Source organism: Crocodylus siamensis, chromosome 15 (assembly GCF_052110815.1).
Source record: "Crocodylus siamensis isolate JL-2025a chromosome 15, ASM5211081v1, whole genome shotgun sequence".
Classification (NCBI taxonomy): domain Eukaryota; kingdom Metazoa; phylum Chordata; order Crocodylia; family Crocodylidae; genus Crocodylus; species Crocodylus siamensis.
This window is the reverse complement of record NC_143409.1, coordinates 45272646-45287223: the sequence shown is the minus strand read 5'-3', so window position 1 is coordinate 45287223 and position 14578 is coordinate 45272646. Positions and strand designations below refer to the sequence as shown.

The 14578-nt window shown below is 44.3% G+C and overlaps 1 protein-coding gene across 7 annotated transcripts in view; it reads right to left on the bottom strand.

Annotated features, from left to right (window-relative positions):
* The window catches only part of MYO9A (myosin IXA), a 394408-nt gene that overhangs the window by 13404 nt on the left and 366426 nt on the right, over window positions 1-14578 (bottom strand). For all 7 annotated transcript variants that reach the window (XM_090030154.1, XM_090030158.1, XM_090030161.1 and 4 more), the window contains 9 exons: window positions 13525-13713; window positions 9893-9949; window positions 8771-8882; window positions 7891-7952; window positions 6061-6253; window positions 5259-5387; window positions 3702-3807; window positions 2603-2734; window positions 314-437 (listed from right to left, as the gene is read on the bottom strand). In XM_090030154.1, coding sequence (XP_089886280.1) covers window positions 314-437; window positions 2603-2734; window positions 3702-3807; window positions 5259-5387; window positions 6061-6253; window positions 7891-7952; window positions 8771-8882; window positions 9893-9949; window positions 13525-13713 — 1104 coding nt within the window. The remainder of the gene's footprint in view (window positions 1-313; window positions 438-2602; window positions 2735-3701; window positions 3808-5258; window positions 5388-6060; window positions 6254-7890; window positions 7953-8770; window positions 8883-9892; window positions 9950-13524; window positions 13714-14578) is intronic.

The following is a 14578-nucleotide window of genomic DNA, read 5'->3' as shown; positions in this document are numbered from 1 at the left end:
AGTGGAAAGGAGAGGAGAGAATGGAGGTGGCTTGTCAGAACCAAGGAACTGTCTGTCAGTGCAGCAGTATACATTTTCTTCTTGGTGACAGATTAATTGACTAAACCAAGTAAAACACAAAACAGCCATGGGCCCAAAATCTATTCCCCTCCACCCAGACTTCTCTAGGAGCAAGGAAGCTAGGAAAACAATGGGGGAGAAGAAAATCACCCTCCTAAAAGAAAAGAAAGGTCTGCTCCGGGGAGGGGTGGGGGAGACGAGTCCATCAAGAACAGAACCAGCATCCAGCACCATAACCACCTCTGCATCTTACCATTGATCTCCGGATCAAAGACAGCCTGCTCTTTGCTTTGTTCTCAGCAAACTCCAGGCTGTTGATGTCCTTGAGGCGGGCTCTGTATTTATTCATTTGCTCTATGACAATTAATTCCACGCAGCTGCAAGAAAAGGAAATGGAGCTAGGACTAAAGCAGGCTGACTAAAGCAGTTACATCAGTCATAGAAGAGCGGGTGTTCTGCTCTGCCAGGAGGGGAAGGGACGTATCCTCCAATTTATAACCTCTGGCTGTACAACATGGTGGGCACCTACATATGTGCCCAATGCCTGCTAATTAGCATGCATCACAACAGACTTGATTAAGTCTTCTGGAGCATGATAATTAGCTCACTACAGCAGCCTCAGCATCTCGTGTATTCAACAACCCTGCACTTCAAAATAGGAGCACGGGTGCTTTAACAAAAGCTCGTTGAATTAGCTTTAGTTTAAGTGCCCACGCCGCTATTCTGAAGCGCAGGACACTGAATACATGAGACGCTGCAGGTGCTTTAGAGTGGCTCCTGAGAGCTGCTCTAATAAAAGTGCCACCCTCGAGCACGTGTAAAGATGCCTTGGTCATCCAAACATCAAGCCTGCAAGGCTCAAGCTAGCCTGTGGAGCTGCTCCACCTGGCCTACCAGGCTACCAGAAGCTGGGGCATGGCTACGGAGGAGCATGGCATGCTGCAGTATTTGGGGCCTCTGGGTTCCACTGGGCACATCTGTCAGCAACAGGAGGGCAAGCGAAGGATGTGCTATGCTCCCCGCCACCATGGCCAGCCTCACAATCTGGTCCGGGAGGAGCCCCATTGTCTAGAACCAGCCTGGGGCCAAGGGTAAATCTGACATCCCTGCTCTAGAGACTGAAAATGAGCCATGTGGTAGAACGGCTCCAAATGGACTAAAGGAACAAGGAGAAGAACACTCCCGTTCCCTCCAGTTACATCAGGGAAACTGGGCTCCTCTTGGAAAAGAAAATACAGAAGCCCAACAGGCTCCAAAGGAAGGCTTAGAACAGCACATCCAAGATAGCTGTTCTCTATCTGCCAGTAGCTACATGCCAACACCTACATAGGTACTTGTTTGCTTTTGAGCTGGAGACACAGTAGCATGGCAAGGATGTTGACCTGGTGCCAGAGGCAGCTTTTTAAATAGAGGTAGTATTATTTCCTGGCAGAAATCCTTTATTAGAAAAAAGGTTAAAGGTACTCTGATGTAACTAGAATCTAAGAGTTCAATTACAAAGACACTCCTATAATAAATGTACAGAAAAGTGATTCAAATCGACTTTAACCATTATATGCTGAAAAACTGCTTTTAGTAGAAAATTTAATAGATATGACACAAGGAACTACCATTGGGTCACTTAGTTTCACCTCCTATATAGCTCTGATGACAGGATTACACCAGATGAGTCCTTCCCCGCCTCCCCCCAGTTTGATACCCATGCCCCTCCCATTTCCATAGTACTTGTGCACCTCTGTCTTTACATAGGTGTCCTTAACATAACTGCTGAACTCATAAACAGATCCTTGCAAAACATCCTGCAAAAACATCGTCCACAGTATATCATCTCATTTACAATTACTATGTACTACAGTTAGCCACATCTTAGTCCATTTACTGTAAATTGTGCTGAACCGATACAGCACTATTTTAAAAAAAAATCAGACCAATACGTGGCAATATCTAAAATGCCTTACAAAAATCTATAAGTATATGATGATATCAACACAATTACCTTTGTCAATACAACATGATGCCAAAGATCAACAGAATTACATTTGACCAGTCCAATTTCCCATTAAACCATGCTGACTGGAATTTACTGTGCGACTGTCTTAACTCTTTACTGAGTATGTTCTCCGCCAGCTTTTCCTTGATTTTGGCTAGGAGTGATATAAAGCTAACTGCCCTATGCAATTTACCCTCTTGCTTACCCTTTTAAACTCCTGCCCTTACTTAGCTTCTTTCAAATCTAGCATGGCAAGATTTCTTTGGAGTGCTTTGGCAAATTCTTTTTAAAGTTCTGGAGTGCAAAGTATCTAGTTCTGCAGATCTTAAAGGTTTTAACACCTGCTAGTGCTGCTTTACGTATCTCCTTGCTAACTCCTAACACAGTATATTTTCTTAAGGCAATTTAATTTGCAGAACAGTAACGTGTTCTTTGCTACTGTTGCAGAGCATATTAAAAATGCATTATTCAGGAACCATCTCAGTGTGTTGGTGGTGCCTCATTAGAGCAGGAAATGTGGATAACTCTGCAGTTACAATTCTGAATCCTTACGTGGTTGTTTTACTGATGTCCTGAACGCTCTGCAGTGGGTCAGTGGTATCAGGACAGCGGAGAATACAGGGAGCAAATACAATGGCTAGGGCATTCGCTGACATCCGATTAGTATCTTCCTGAAGGGCAATTCTAAACAGTAACAAAAAACAAGGAAGGAAGTGTTAAAGGCACTGGCAGGAAACATCTGGGTAGAGATGGAATGATAACAAATTCCAAATTCAGACACAGCAGCAAATGAAGCATTGGACAGATGCATGCGATCTGTGAGCCACCAGAAGCTCTCCCAACGTCATGTAGCTTCAATGTAATGTAAAGAACTTCAAATTATTATCCTTGGGAGGGAAAGACACTAACAAGCAATGCTAAAAATACGTGAATGTTGTACCATTCAGTGGGGCAAAGATAAATACAACAGACACTGAATTCTCCTTAAACCATTCAGTGATGCTCTCTAGGAAATCTTTTGCTGTACTTTTCCAAGAGAAAACTGAGATCAGGTATGCTTATTATAATAACGGCTGCTCACTTAGTTCTCACCTATGCCTCAGGGACAGTTAGTCTCAAAACATCTACCTGGAGGGATCTTAGGTGGACATGATGTAGCAGGAATCTTCACAGCCTCCAATACCATGGACAGAGGCTAAGCCATGCAGTCTTACTCATAGAAAGGCTTCACATTTGATCCCTGGGGTCTCAATAGTCAAGCTAGAAGATGCAACGTGCAGCCACACTGGGAAGGATTACAGCTTGCCTCAGGGGAGACACAGGATCGCATTAATTTAACCTGGGAAGTGTAGTAGTTAAGTATGCAACACCATTACTATAATCAACAAAGCTCTTTGCTAAAGAGAGCTCTTGGTCTAAGCTACTAAAACCCATTTCAGAATTTACAGCATCCCCTTGTAACGTCTCTCATTTTTCCCTACCAAAAGTACTAGGACTGCACCAGTCCATGACAGGATGTTCCTACTCATACAGCATATTTTACCGCTCCACTAAACACCCCACTGCACTACTCAGGGAGCAAGGTACTACTTTGGTGAGAAATGTAGGAGATCACCTAGAGGACTGATCACCTACCACAACAGTCCCTTACCTCACAAGGTGAAAGACAAGGCGTTCCAGAGTGTTGAGGTGGGTCCGAGAGAGCTGATCGATGACTGAGTACACACCTCGGATGGTTTCCTTCCTCTCCTGCAGGCCTGGAGAGAGCACACACACAGTTACAGCAGCTTCCCCTCAGCTTCTCCTGCCATCTTCACTTATGAAGGAGTTTGCTCGGATCAGTACATGCGAGACAAGCAACAGGCCAACGAACACAGACAAGGATAATCTCTCTCATCTCCCTTTCCTGGCTGAACAAAAAGACCTCATGGCAGATTCCATTTCTTGGCTGTGCTCTCCTCCGCTACGAGTACCCTATGAATGAGCTAAAGCATGAGCATACAGAAAGTCTCTTTCCTAAATGGATTCCAAAAGAGTTATGAACTGAACAACAGTGTTGGGTAGCAACACCAACGCTTTGTAGAAACTGTTTTTAGTATCCAGAACAAAGACTGGGTTTCTGGTTACTCCATCATAGATGGAGATAGATCTTGAACTGAGAAATCTTTAGAGAATTTTAATGAAAAACTTCCAGGTGTAACGCACACAAAATATGTTTGCTTCCTGCCTGTCATGACTACAGCAGTGATGCATTTTAAATAAAACCATTTTTATTCACTTTGGTGAGTCAACTATGATGCATTTACCAATGGGTTTGGTGCTTCCTGTTACTCCAGGGCTGTGCAATTATTTGGACTGGAGACCCACTTAACAAGTTTTGGTGAGCTCTCAAGGGCTGCATGGGTAGCCCTGCCCCTTGAGAGTAGCCTCACCCCCTGGTCACGATCTTGAGACCAGAAGTCCTCCCCCTAACGCATGACTTTTGCCACAGGAAATCCATCCCTTTCTCTGCCCTGCCCCCTGCTCTCCTGGGAATACTCCTTTCGGGAGAGGGGGTTGCCATCTTAGAACCAGAAAAAAACCAAGTCATACACTAAAAGGCAAACACCGACTATAATATACTTTAATTTTATTACAAAAACTATTTTTGTCATGTGTGTTTGTGTACTGTATATAGAGGCGACTGTATAATAACTCAAAAATAAAGACTTAGTCTTGTATACTGGGGGGTGTGGTTGTGGGGGGTAGAGGGGTGTATGGTGGGGTGTGGTTGCAGGGGGGAGGAGGGGAAGGTGTGTGGTGGGGGTGTGGTTGCGGGGGCGGGGGGGTGGGGAAGGAGATGCGGTGTATGGTGGGGTGTAGAAGGACGCCAAAGTGAGCAGGACACTGGAAAAGCTGAGTAGGATCCTTGGCGGCTGCAGCTGCAACAGTCCCACCCGGAAATTGTGCACTGGCTGGGCCAGGCTCTTCCACCCACATGCGTGGGAGCAAGGTGTGATAAAGTATGTTGACGGGGCTTGTACATTAACATGGGCACCTCGCTCCCACCCTTGTGGGAAGAAGGGCTGGGTAGGGTGCAATTAGTCAGTGGGTGCCGTGGCCCAGATGAAAGTGCCTGGTGGGCTAGATTTGGCCTGCCAGCTGTATTTTGCCTTCCCTGCACTACTCTCTGCTACCGGTCTTCTAGATGAGCCCAGACGTTCCTTACCCATAGCTCGCAGGAATTCCTCATAGAGTTCGAAGGTCATGAGAGGATTAGGCAAATCTCTCAGCCACTGTTTGAACACGCTGGCAATGACGTGAATGTTGTAGTCATCTAGATTCACATTGTCAATATCTATTCGCAAAAGGAAGTGAGAGTGGGTGGAATGGAAAGAATTCAAAGAAATAATTCCACATAATCAGTTTTGAGACATAGGACAAGCCAATGTTTTCATACTGATGCAATAACCAATGCTAGCGCAAATACTGACTTAAATGAAAGAATTTTTAATCCAACACCATACACCACGCAGTAGCCACGAAAAAATCCCTGGCTTCTGGTTTGTACTTTGGGCTCCTATACACGTACAGGGAGGCTGCTTCAACACACTGTCATTACCATGAATAGAGTCTGCTGGGGCATAGAAATTACCACACTCCAGCAGACCACAGTCATGTGCATCAGCATCCTCAAGCTGAAAAACAGCAGTGGGGGTTCTTTAAATAAAGCTCATGAGACAAGCTATAGTTAAAGTGCCCCCACCACCATTTTTCAGTGTGGGGACACCGATACAACATGATGCTTTGGGCACTTTAATTAGCATGGCTTTCAGAGCTGCACTAATTAAAGTGCCACCCCTTGCCTCCCAGAGGACATTTATAAATGCCCTTTGTGTCCAAACTTTGGTTAACAAAAGCCAGAATGTATGCTGTTCCCTTTGAAACAACCTGAAACAGTTTCAGAGACAGCTTTCTGCGGCAAGATCAGGAGCACCCTTGGGTCCCCCACCGATCCTCCTGCACCCTACCTGTGTCAAGCCCTTGGCGGAGCTCCTTGATTTTATTGGTAGAGCCAGACTTCCGATAAATGCCTTCAGTGTACAGCCCATGCATTTCAATGTAGTTGATGAGCTTCTCTACCACTACCGGCACCGCTCGCTCTTCGCTGGTCAGCCGGGAGAGCTCAACCCCAAATTGTCGCGAGGAAAGTTCTGGATCGTACTAACATCAGGAAAAAAGGTGGAGTTTTAATTTGGTGGAAAAAGCATCAAGGCAATGCTGTTCAACTCCGGGGTATCTCGGGACTGATAAACCACCGTTCAAAGACAGGTCATCTTTTTAACTCAAATTCCAGGGGGTCTCAATGCATTCATCCAATAAATCTAACTTAAGGCACAGGAAGAGAGCTGAGGCTTGCACATGGTGTTTTTAATATATGATACCACTCTTATAGTGTTGCATGCATCTTCCTGATTTTATAAGCAGAATTGAGTTACTTTACCTGGTTTTGAAGCATTTTGTGTCCTTGCATCTGACACCTAATCATGTTATTTACTAATGACAACTGATGCCTTAACTAAGTACTAGCTGTACAACTAGGAAAACAATGGGGCTGCCCCAAGTCTATGGGCTCATCAGTATAAGCATGCTGGTTTGGCTGCAGACAAGTGGTTTACAGCCAGAAAGGTAGCAAGCAAGAAATAAAAACATTCAGTCCAAAGAAACCCTTCTAGAATACAACAGCTACTTGGTGTAAGTTCATTTTCAGAACACCAGAGAAGAAACAGGAACCAATTTGCCTAGTTAATCTTTAGGATTTGGAATAGGGTGACCATATGTCCCATTTTGGCTGGGACAGTCCTGGATTTCGTAGGGCATTCCAGTGTCCCGGCCCGTTTATAAGAATTGAGGTAAAAGAGGGGCTGGGGCCAGGGCTCAGATACCTGTGCACAGCAAGCTGGACCTGGCTGGGAGCCGCTCCTGTGCAGTGACCCCCCAGGGTGCACTAGCTTGTGTATGCAGCCACATAACACTTCCCCCACACTGCCAACAGCCTTGTGCCCTGCTGCTGCAGCCACTGCTGAGGCCTGGGCTGTGCATAAGAGCTCTGGGCAGCTGCTATGATGGTGCGGGAAGCATCCTGTGGCTGTGCAGCACAGGCTGGCAGAGTTATTATTGTAGAGACACAGGATACACACTGTCAGTGTGATGGGGAACATTGCTGAGAAATTCTCTCAAAGCAAACACATTTGAATAGCTATTCAAGATATAACAAAAAAGGGATCTAGATCCTTTTGCATGAACATCTAGTTATGCCCAGAAAAAGGTATCATCACTCTGGGCTAACACACAAAGTGTCCTTTGTACGTTGTCACTGGCTGCAAGAATATTAAGTATGATAAAAGAATCAAGGTTCACTCGTTAACAAAGATCTTACACACAAAGGAAAAAAAGCAGTATCATAGGTTGGGGAATATAACAGCAGCAGATATCCATGGCCTTAGGTAGGCTTCTGGTACAATCTATTCCACAATGTGCATTACAAAAGTCAGATCTGCTGAATTCGAGTGACAGTTATAGTTTGAATTCCCCTAAAATGCTGTTAAATGAGGCAAGCTCCTGCTGCTGGCAAGAATATTAAAGGCTCAGGGAGCAGACGACTGGTGCAGCAGGTGCCGCATGAAAACATTACAGCCCTGCAGTTGCCTGAAGGAGTGAGCTCATCTCTGCAGCTAAGACACACATGAGCATGCAACCTGGTATTCCACTATGGTCATCTGCTCCTTAACACCCTAATTAAAACTGAGATTGAGGAGATCGAGGTATCTAGCCCAACAGGTGGAATGAGCCGGTCTTACCTTTTTGGAGCACTTGGTTGTAGTTTTAAGACAGCACTTCTTGTGACAAGCATACTTACATACTGCAATAATGAAAAACAATACTGCTGAGTATTTCACACCTTCAGATCTCTCCACAGCCAATACTCCTCTGGCTACAGTGGCTTTACTAACTTGTCAGGAGTTACTGAACAGTATGAGCTTTACAGCCTTTTGACTGACATTTTTGTCCCTAATTTTAATGTCAGGTCTGAACAGTGTACAGAGTCTTCATGAATGAAAACCAACCCTTTTATTTCAATCCCCCCCTCTCTCCCCCAACAAAACTGAAAGTCTGGGAACATTTATAAAAGTCTGGTGGATCAGTTCAGAAGATGTGTTGTGCATTTAGATATTTCAGCCCTTTCTTTCTGATCAAAGAGCCACCAGGAAAATTAGCACAATCTGTCCTAAAATTGGACCATTTCCTGGGCTCAATCACCTCAAATGCAACTCTTCTAAATTGAATTAATCCATCTTGGGCACAAAGAGGCATTAGAAATATGGCAGGATCAGACCAGGTGACTATAGCTCAGATCTTATTTCCTTCTCATATTTTTCTCACTCATCTTACTGTCTCTGTAAAAGGCTAATTAAAATCATCTTGCCTGGGTTCGAGACTTAGCAATAGACTTACAGCGCCATGGGAGAGATTCAGGTATAGTTCTGACAAGGGGCCTCTCTCTTCTCCCCACCCACCACTGGTTGATGTCAGGAGCCCCTAGATGGGTCCCAAAGGTTCCTGTTCTGATGGCTGCAGAGTGCGTGGGTAGGGAGAGTGAAACAATAGTGGGCATCCTTAGGAGCACACAAGGCATCACCAGGAAGCAAATCCAAGAAAGGCTAAACAGTCCATGCTCACATTTACAAACAGAAGCTCTGTCCATTATCCAGATCAAGGAGGAGCAGTACTCGCAGTAAGTGGGAATGCTGTACTGGGTTGCCTTAAAGATGTGACCATTATGTTCTTCTACCTTTAAAAAAAATGGAGGATAAAAGATTCAGAAACAAAAGGGAAACAGACAGAGGTGCAACAAACTGGTTTAAACCGAGGTTACAGCAGACTGAACAACTAATGTCAATATCCAAGGATCCTGAAATCAATTATTATAATAACTGTATATCGACAGCACCCCCCACCCCCTGCCCAAGTGTAGCCAAGCCATTGCAACTTTTACCTTGTTTCATTCAGGGCTAAAGTTACAGTGCTTTAGCACATTTGTACTGCTACAAGAGCATGCAGACATAACAGTTAAAGCCTAAATATAGATGGGTACTCCTAAGCAACAGCTTACTTTCTGCTTTTAAATAATTTAAAAGTTATGTTTTTTGTCCACAGCCCAAGTGAAGCAGTCAAACATCAAACTTTGACAGTTGCTGGCTCTTCCTGAAGAGGAATGAATTCACAGGAGACGTTAGCTAGAGGTTTTCATAAAGAAGTGCATGCTTTTGTTTAAACATTGTATTTTTTATCTGCTACCAGCAAAGGAAATTGGAATTAGACTGAACGAAACTGAAAGACAATGAGACAGATACAAAGGCGAGACTAGTTCATTTAGTTAGCCTAGTGCACATCTAGCAGGCTTCTTTCTTTGGGATTTGCATTTACTGAGGTACAATCTACCCACTGGGACTGCCTTCACCACAATTCCTTTATCGATCATTCAAATGTGCAGACTTCAGTTCTTTAACAGTGCAGTCATGTTACATATATTACACAATTAATGGGTTAATCGTGCAGTAAGTTTAGACTAGCCACATGTGCAAAGTAAATCATCGTACAACTAACTGATTAATCGCATAATAAAGTTGGACCTGCTACACAGGCAAAGTAATCATCATGCAATAAAAATGGTTCTTCAGCTATAAAACAAGCCAACCAGCTATAAAGTCAGTGTTTGAAAATGTGTAACAACTCTAGAGCTGGTTTCTATCCAGCTTTCATTTGAATGTGTAGCCCTAAAGTTCAGAGATTGCAACTTACCACATCTGCTTCTTTTTTCCTTCTCTTTTTTCTCTCTGTTTTTGGCACCTGTGAGGGCTAAAAAGAGATTTAAGAGAATTAAAGCAGAGACTGACAGTTTCACTTCAAAGTCTGCTAAATTCTCAAATTTCTCCTCTTCCTTCTCTTTACTCTTAACTACACATTCAGGCCCAGTGATACTTAATACAATTCATGCTGATAAAAATGAAGGGCTCTCTGGAGTCAGGAAGAAGCAGCTCTCCCACACTGCACTATCAATCCTCTGTCATGCCAGTCTTCACCATCCCTATCACTGCACCTCAGTCCAGTCCTGCAGCTCGCTCAGACATTCCAAGTCCTAGCACATCTATCCAGTTCTGCCTGTGCACCTTTGTCTTCCAGGCAAACACATTATAGGTAAAAATTGAATAAGAACCAGAAGCCACAATCCCATTTCCAAAAATCAGCAGGAGTAAGTTGTCCATTATCAAAAGCCTTTGCTTTGCCTAAGAGTCCCAAGAATTGAAAAACCATCCTAGCAAATTCAGATTGTGGGTAGCAGGCAAATACAACATGACAGCAGAGACAGCTATGGCCAATATGTACACTGACTCAAGGGGCATTTGTACATATCACATTTTTTTCCCTTTCTTATGATGGAATGGCGTGACTGTTTGCACAAGTGGGTTTTCAGGATGCTTTAAAAGTCTTTCTGGTGCATTAAACTAAAACTCCTCGGATGCAGTTTAGTTTGGCTTGCCATGAATTAAAGTGTTGCATCCATGGATTCATTGCGTGCAAACACAGAGGCACTCAAAGATGTGTAATGAGCCTCTTTATCCACCAGATGGTGCTGCAACTTTTTCGCAGTTCACCTGTTCCAATTGCTGCTGCTTTTTTTTTTTTTTTTTTTTTTCTCTTGTGCCACATGAAAGCTCCCTGCTCCCACAGCTGTATGGCAGGGCACAAGGTGGGCGGCCCCAGGCCAGGGGGCAGCAGGGACTGTCCCGCTCTCCTTCAGCACCAGCTGGGGACTGGACTTAATTCATTTGAAAACCTAGTATGTACAAATACTTATGTGATGCTCCAAAGCTTAATTCAAAAACCTAGTACATGCAAACACTGATGCGATGCTCCAAAATAAGTTTAAATTTTATAAACCTATTTAATTTAATGAGAATTAAACCCCGTGATGTGTACAGGTGCTCAAGAGTTCCTGGCCTGCAGAGGTTGTTGGCTATGGTTGCTTTCCCTGCAACTACTAGATACTTCCAGCCTGGCTTGAGATTCAGTAGTTGTTTGCCCTGCAAGGACAAAAGGGGCAGGCAGTGGAAAGCCTGCATATGTGAATGGCAATATAGAGGGCCCGGGGCATGAATATTGCAGGTTCTGACTGCTCCACAACGCTCTGTATGTTTCCCTGCTGTTCTGTAGCCAGAACAGTCACCTCCTCCCCTGCTCCATTCTCTGAAGAGGCTTTTCAGCAGCAGCCATGGCTGAGTGGGTTGTGTAATCAATTCAATTCTTCTTCCCTTTACTTTCAAAGGAGTGTTCATATTCTGCTCTCTTACTGGGTTCATCTCATATTGGCTTAGATGAAACTTTTTTATTTTCAGATCCTGAAAGACTTAAAGCAGCAATGCTAAAATGAGGAGGGAAAGACCCTGAGAGAAGACCTTTATTAGATAAATTTTAATGCTAAGTTAGAAATGTTTATATGTATATAACCAAATCAGAGAACAACAAATCACAGTGATAGTTTCATAGTAGCTAGAGTCGGAAGGGACCTAGGAAGATCATCTAGTCCGACCCCCTGCCTTGGCAGGAAAGAGCACCGGGGTCAGATGACCCCGGCAAGGTGCTCATCTAACTTCCTTTTAAAAATCCCTAGGCTAGGAGCCTGCACCACTTCCCCTGGAAGCCGGTTCCAGGCCCTAGCCGCCCTGACTGTGAAGTAGCGCCTCCTAATATCTAATCTAAACCTACCCTCCGCCAGCTTGTGACCGTTATTCCTGGTCACTCCTGGCAGCGCACGGGGGAACAGGGACTCCCCCAATACCTGCTGATCCCCCCTGACCAGTTTGTAGCAGGCCACAAGGTCCCCCCTTAACCTTCTCTTGTGGAGGCTAAACAGGTTCAGGTCCCGTAGCCTCTCCTCATAAGGCTTGCCCTGCTGACCCCTGATCATACGAGTGGCCCTCCTCTGGACTCTTTCCATATCGTCCACGTCCCTCTTGATGCATCAGCGTAACTGTTTACAGCTGGTTAGACAGCTTGGTTCAAGCAGTGAATAGGATAACAAGTGGAACCCAAGAGTACCTTGAGGTGCAAGTTGGAGACCTTTCTAAAACAATAATCTTCTTCACATGATCCTACCTCTATTACTTCTATTATCTGACCTAACACATTAAGTCTACACATGTCCAGTGTCCATCAATAACAAGAAAAAAGAAAATTTGCAGATAGAGCCAAAAAGAGAAAGAAAAAGAGAAAGGAAGAGGATTCCTCTCCCCCATTATATACTTATCATCTTATTACCCATTTTATTTTAAATCATCTTGGATACCTCAGATCTGTTCTAAACTTCCCCATGTCTTAAAAACCTAATATACTTGCTTTCACCATTTTAACCAAGGGCTCTTATTCAACCTAATGGTTTAGCTTCACTAAAATCAGTCTATATGTCATTTGGCTTAAAAGTTTTGCTTACATCTGAGGTTAAGTAAAATGTAAAACTTTCTTAAACTTTGGGCAACAGCTGGGCAGGTGGTCACCAGGACAGGACAGAGAAGCAGAATGGAGAGAACATATTTAATATCAAGGCACAAGTGACCAGAGCAACAGGAGAGCAGGGGTACAGAAGATTGTCTGCCTGCTCTGGTGAATTCTGCGATACGTTACTTTGTCTCCTCCCATCCTTGGAAGATGAAAAAAATTTTAGATTCACCAGAATGTGCTCAACGGCCTGTGGTCTACCCACATTGGTAAAAACTTGTCCCTGGAGACATTTTCTACACATTGCCAACTGAAGAACTGCTGAGACAAAGCATGATGCCCATTTTTATTGGGAGCTAACTCCCAGCTTTGCTGTGAGGGGGGAGTCTAGTTTTTTTAACTCGGAGGAAAAAGCATCAGTGAGCTAATTTGGTTGTGCTCTCAAAGTTCACAAGCCTCCATTTTAGCAAGTTTGCTGCATCACGTCCTGGACATCCCCACTTCCAGCAGCTGGGTGTCTACCTTTCTTCTGATGTCTCTGGAAATGACATCTTTTCCATTATAAAAATGAGACAGAATTATTCTGAGTGAACTATACTCATCATCAGCCAAGATGTTGTCAGTGCAGCTCAAATCCTTACTAAGATGCATTGCATTAATGAATAATCTAGCAGGAGGGAGCACTGGAGATACTGGATAGGTTCCAGAACTCATCAGTGACCTCTTAGCCTAAGCAGACACAGAAATGGGTGCCAAAGCTAAACAAATGCTGACTTTACTGAACAAGAGGAGGCAAACCTTCACTGGCACGGTTGTTAAAGAAAAGGAGGCTCTTGCCACGTTGGCAGCATCATGCCAGAGTGATGCAGTTTATGAATCTGCCTGGCCCCATTTCAGTAAAGAGAAAGAAAACCTGGCAGTCCAGGTGTTATGTTTACCTTCACAGCAGCATAATCCAGAGGCTTGTATTCTATCATATATTCATCCAGAAATACTTTAAAGGTATTGACCCAGACTTTGACAGGTGATTCACTCCAGTCCCTCTGTTCAAGCCTCATGGTCTTTTCCAGAATTTGCTCGAACAAGGCATACAGGTCTTTATACCGGATGCTTTTCCCGTCATCCATCTTTTAAGGAAACAAAACGAGGAGGAAAAAGACTTTTATACACAGGACTTTTCTACATTGCCTCATAACTGCTACTGCATCCTGACCAGTATTCTTGTGCTTTAAGTGGAAGGGTTGGATGTTTTCTAGGACGTATTTTAGAGCTCTGGGAAATAAATGGCCATGTCTTGTAAAGTACAATGTGAATTTACATAAACACTTGAAGGGCAGAGAGTTCCAGAAGACACCCGGTCATCACAATACAACCAGTTCGATGGAAGGATGGAAGCCACATTGCACTGCACCCTAGCACAGAAGACAACCAGTCTGCAGGGTAGCTTGTTGGTCTAGCAGTATGATTCTTGCTTTAGGTGCAAGAGGTCCTGGGTTCAAATCCCAGGATGAGCCCAAGTTTTTAGGAGAGGAACTGGGGTCCTGGAGAGTAGGGGAACTGAGTGCCCAAAATGAGTGGGTCTTCCTTAAAGGGATGATACTCAGAGCCCAAGGGGTGACAATCCCAACAAGAATCAAAGGGGGCAAGAGTGCTCAAAAGTCCCCCTGGCTCACCAAGGGCATTCAGGAATGCCTGATTGCCAAAATGGAGGCATACACCAAGAGGTTATCACCAAAGAGGAGTATACCTCCATCACTCGGGTCTGTAGGGGGGCTGTTAGGAAAGCTAAGGCAGATACAGAACTAGGGCAAGGATCAAGGACATCAAAAAGTCCTTTTTTCAATACACAGGGAGTGTGAAGGCGGCACTGGGTAATGTGGGGCCCCTGCAGGATACTGCTAGACAATCTGGTGGTTGCACCAGAGGAAAAAGCAGACCTTTTTAACAATTTCTTTGCCTCCATTTTTTTGTGCAGGGACCAGGACCCCCCCA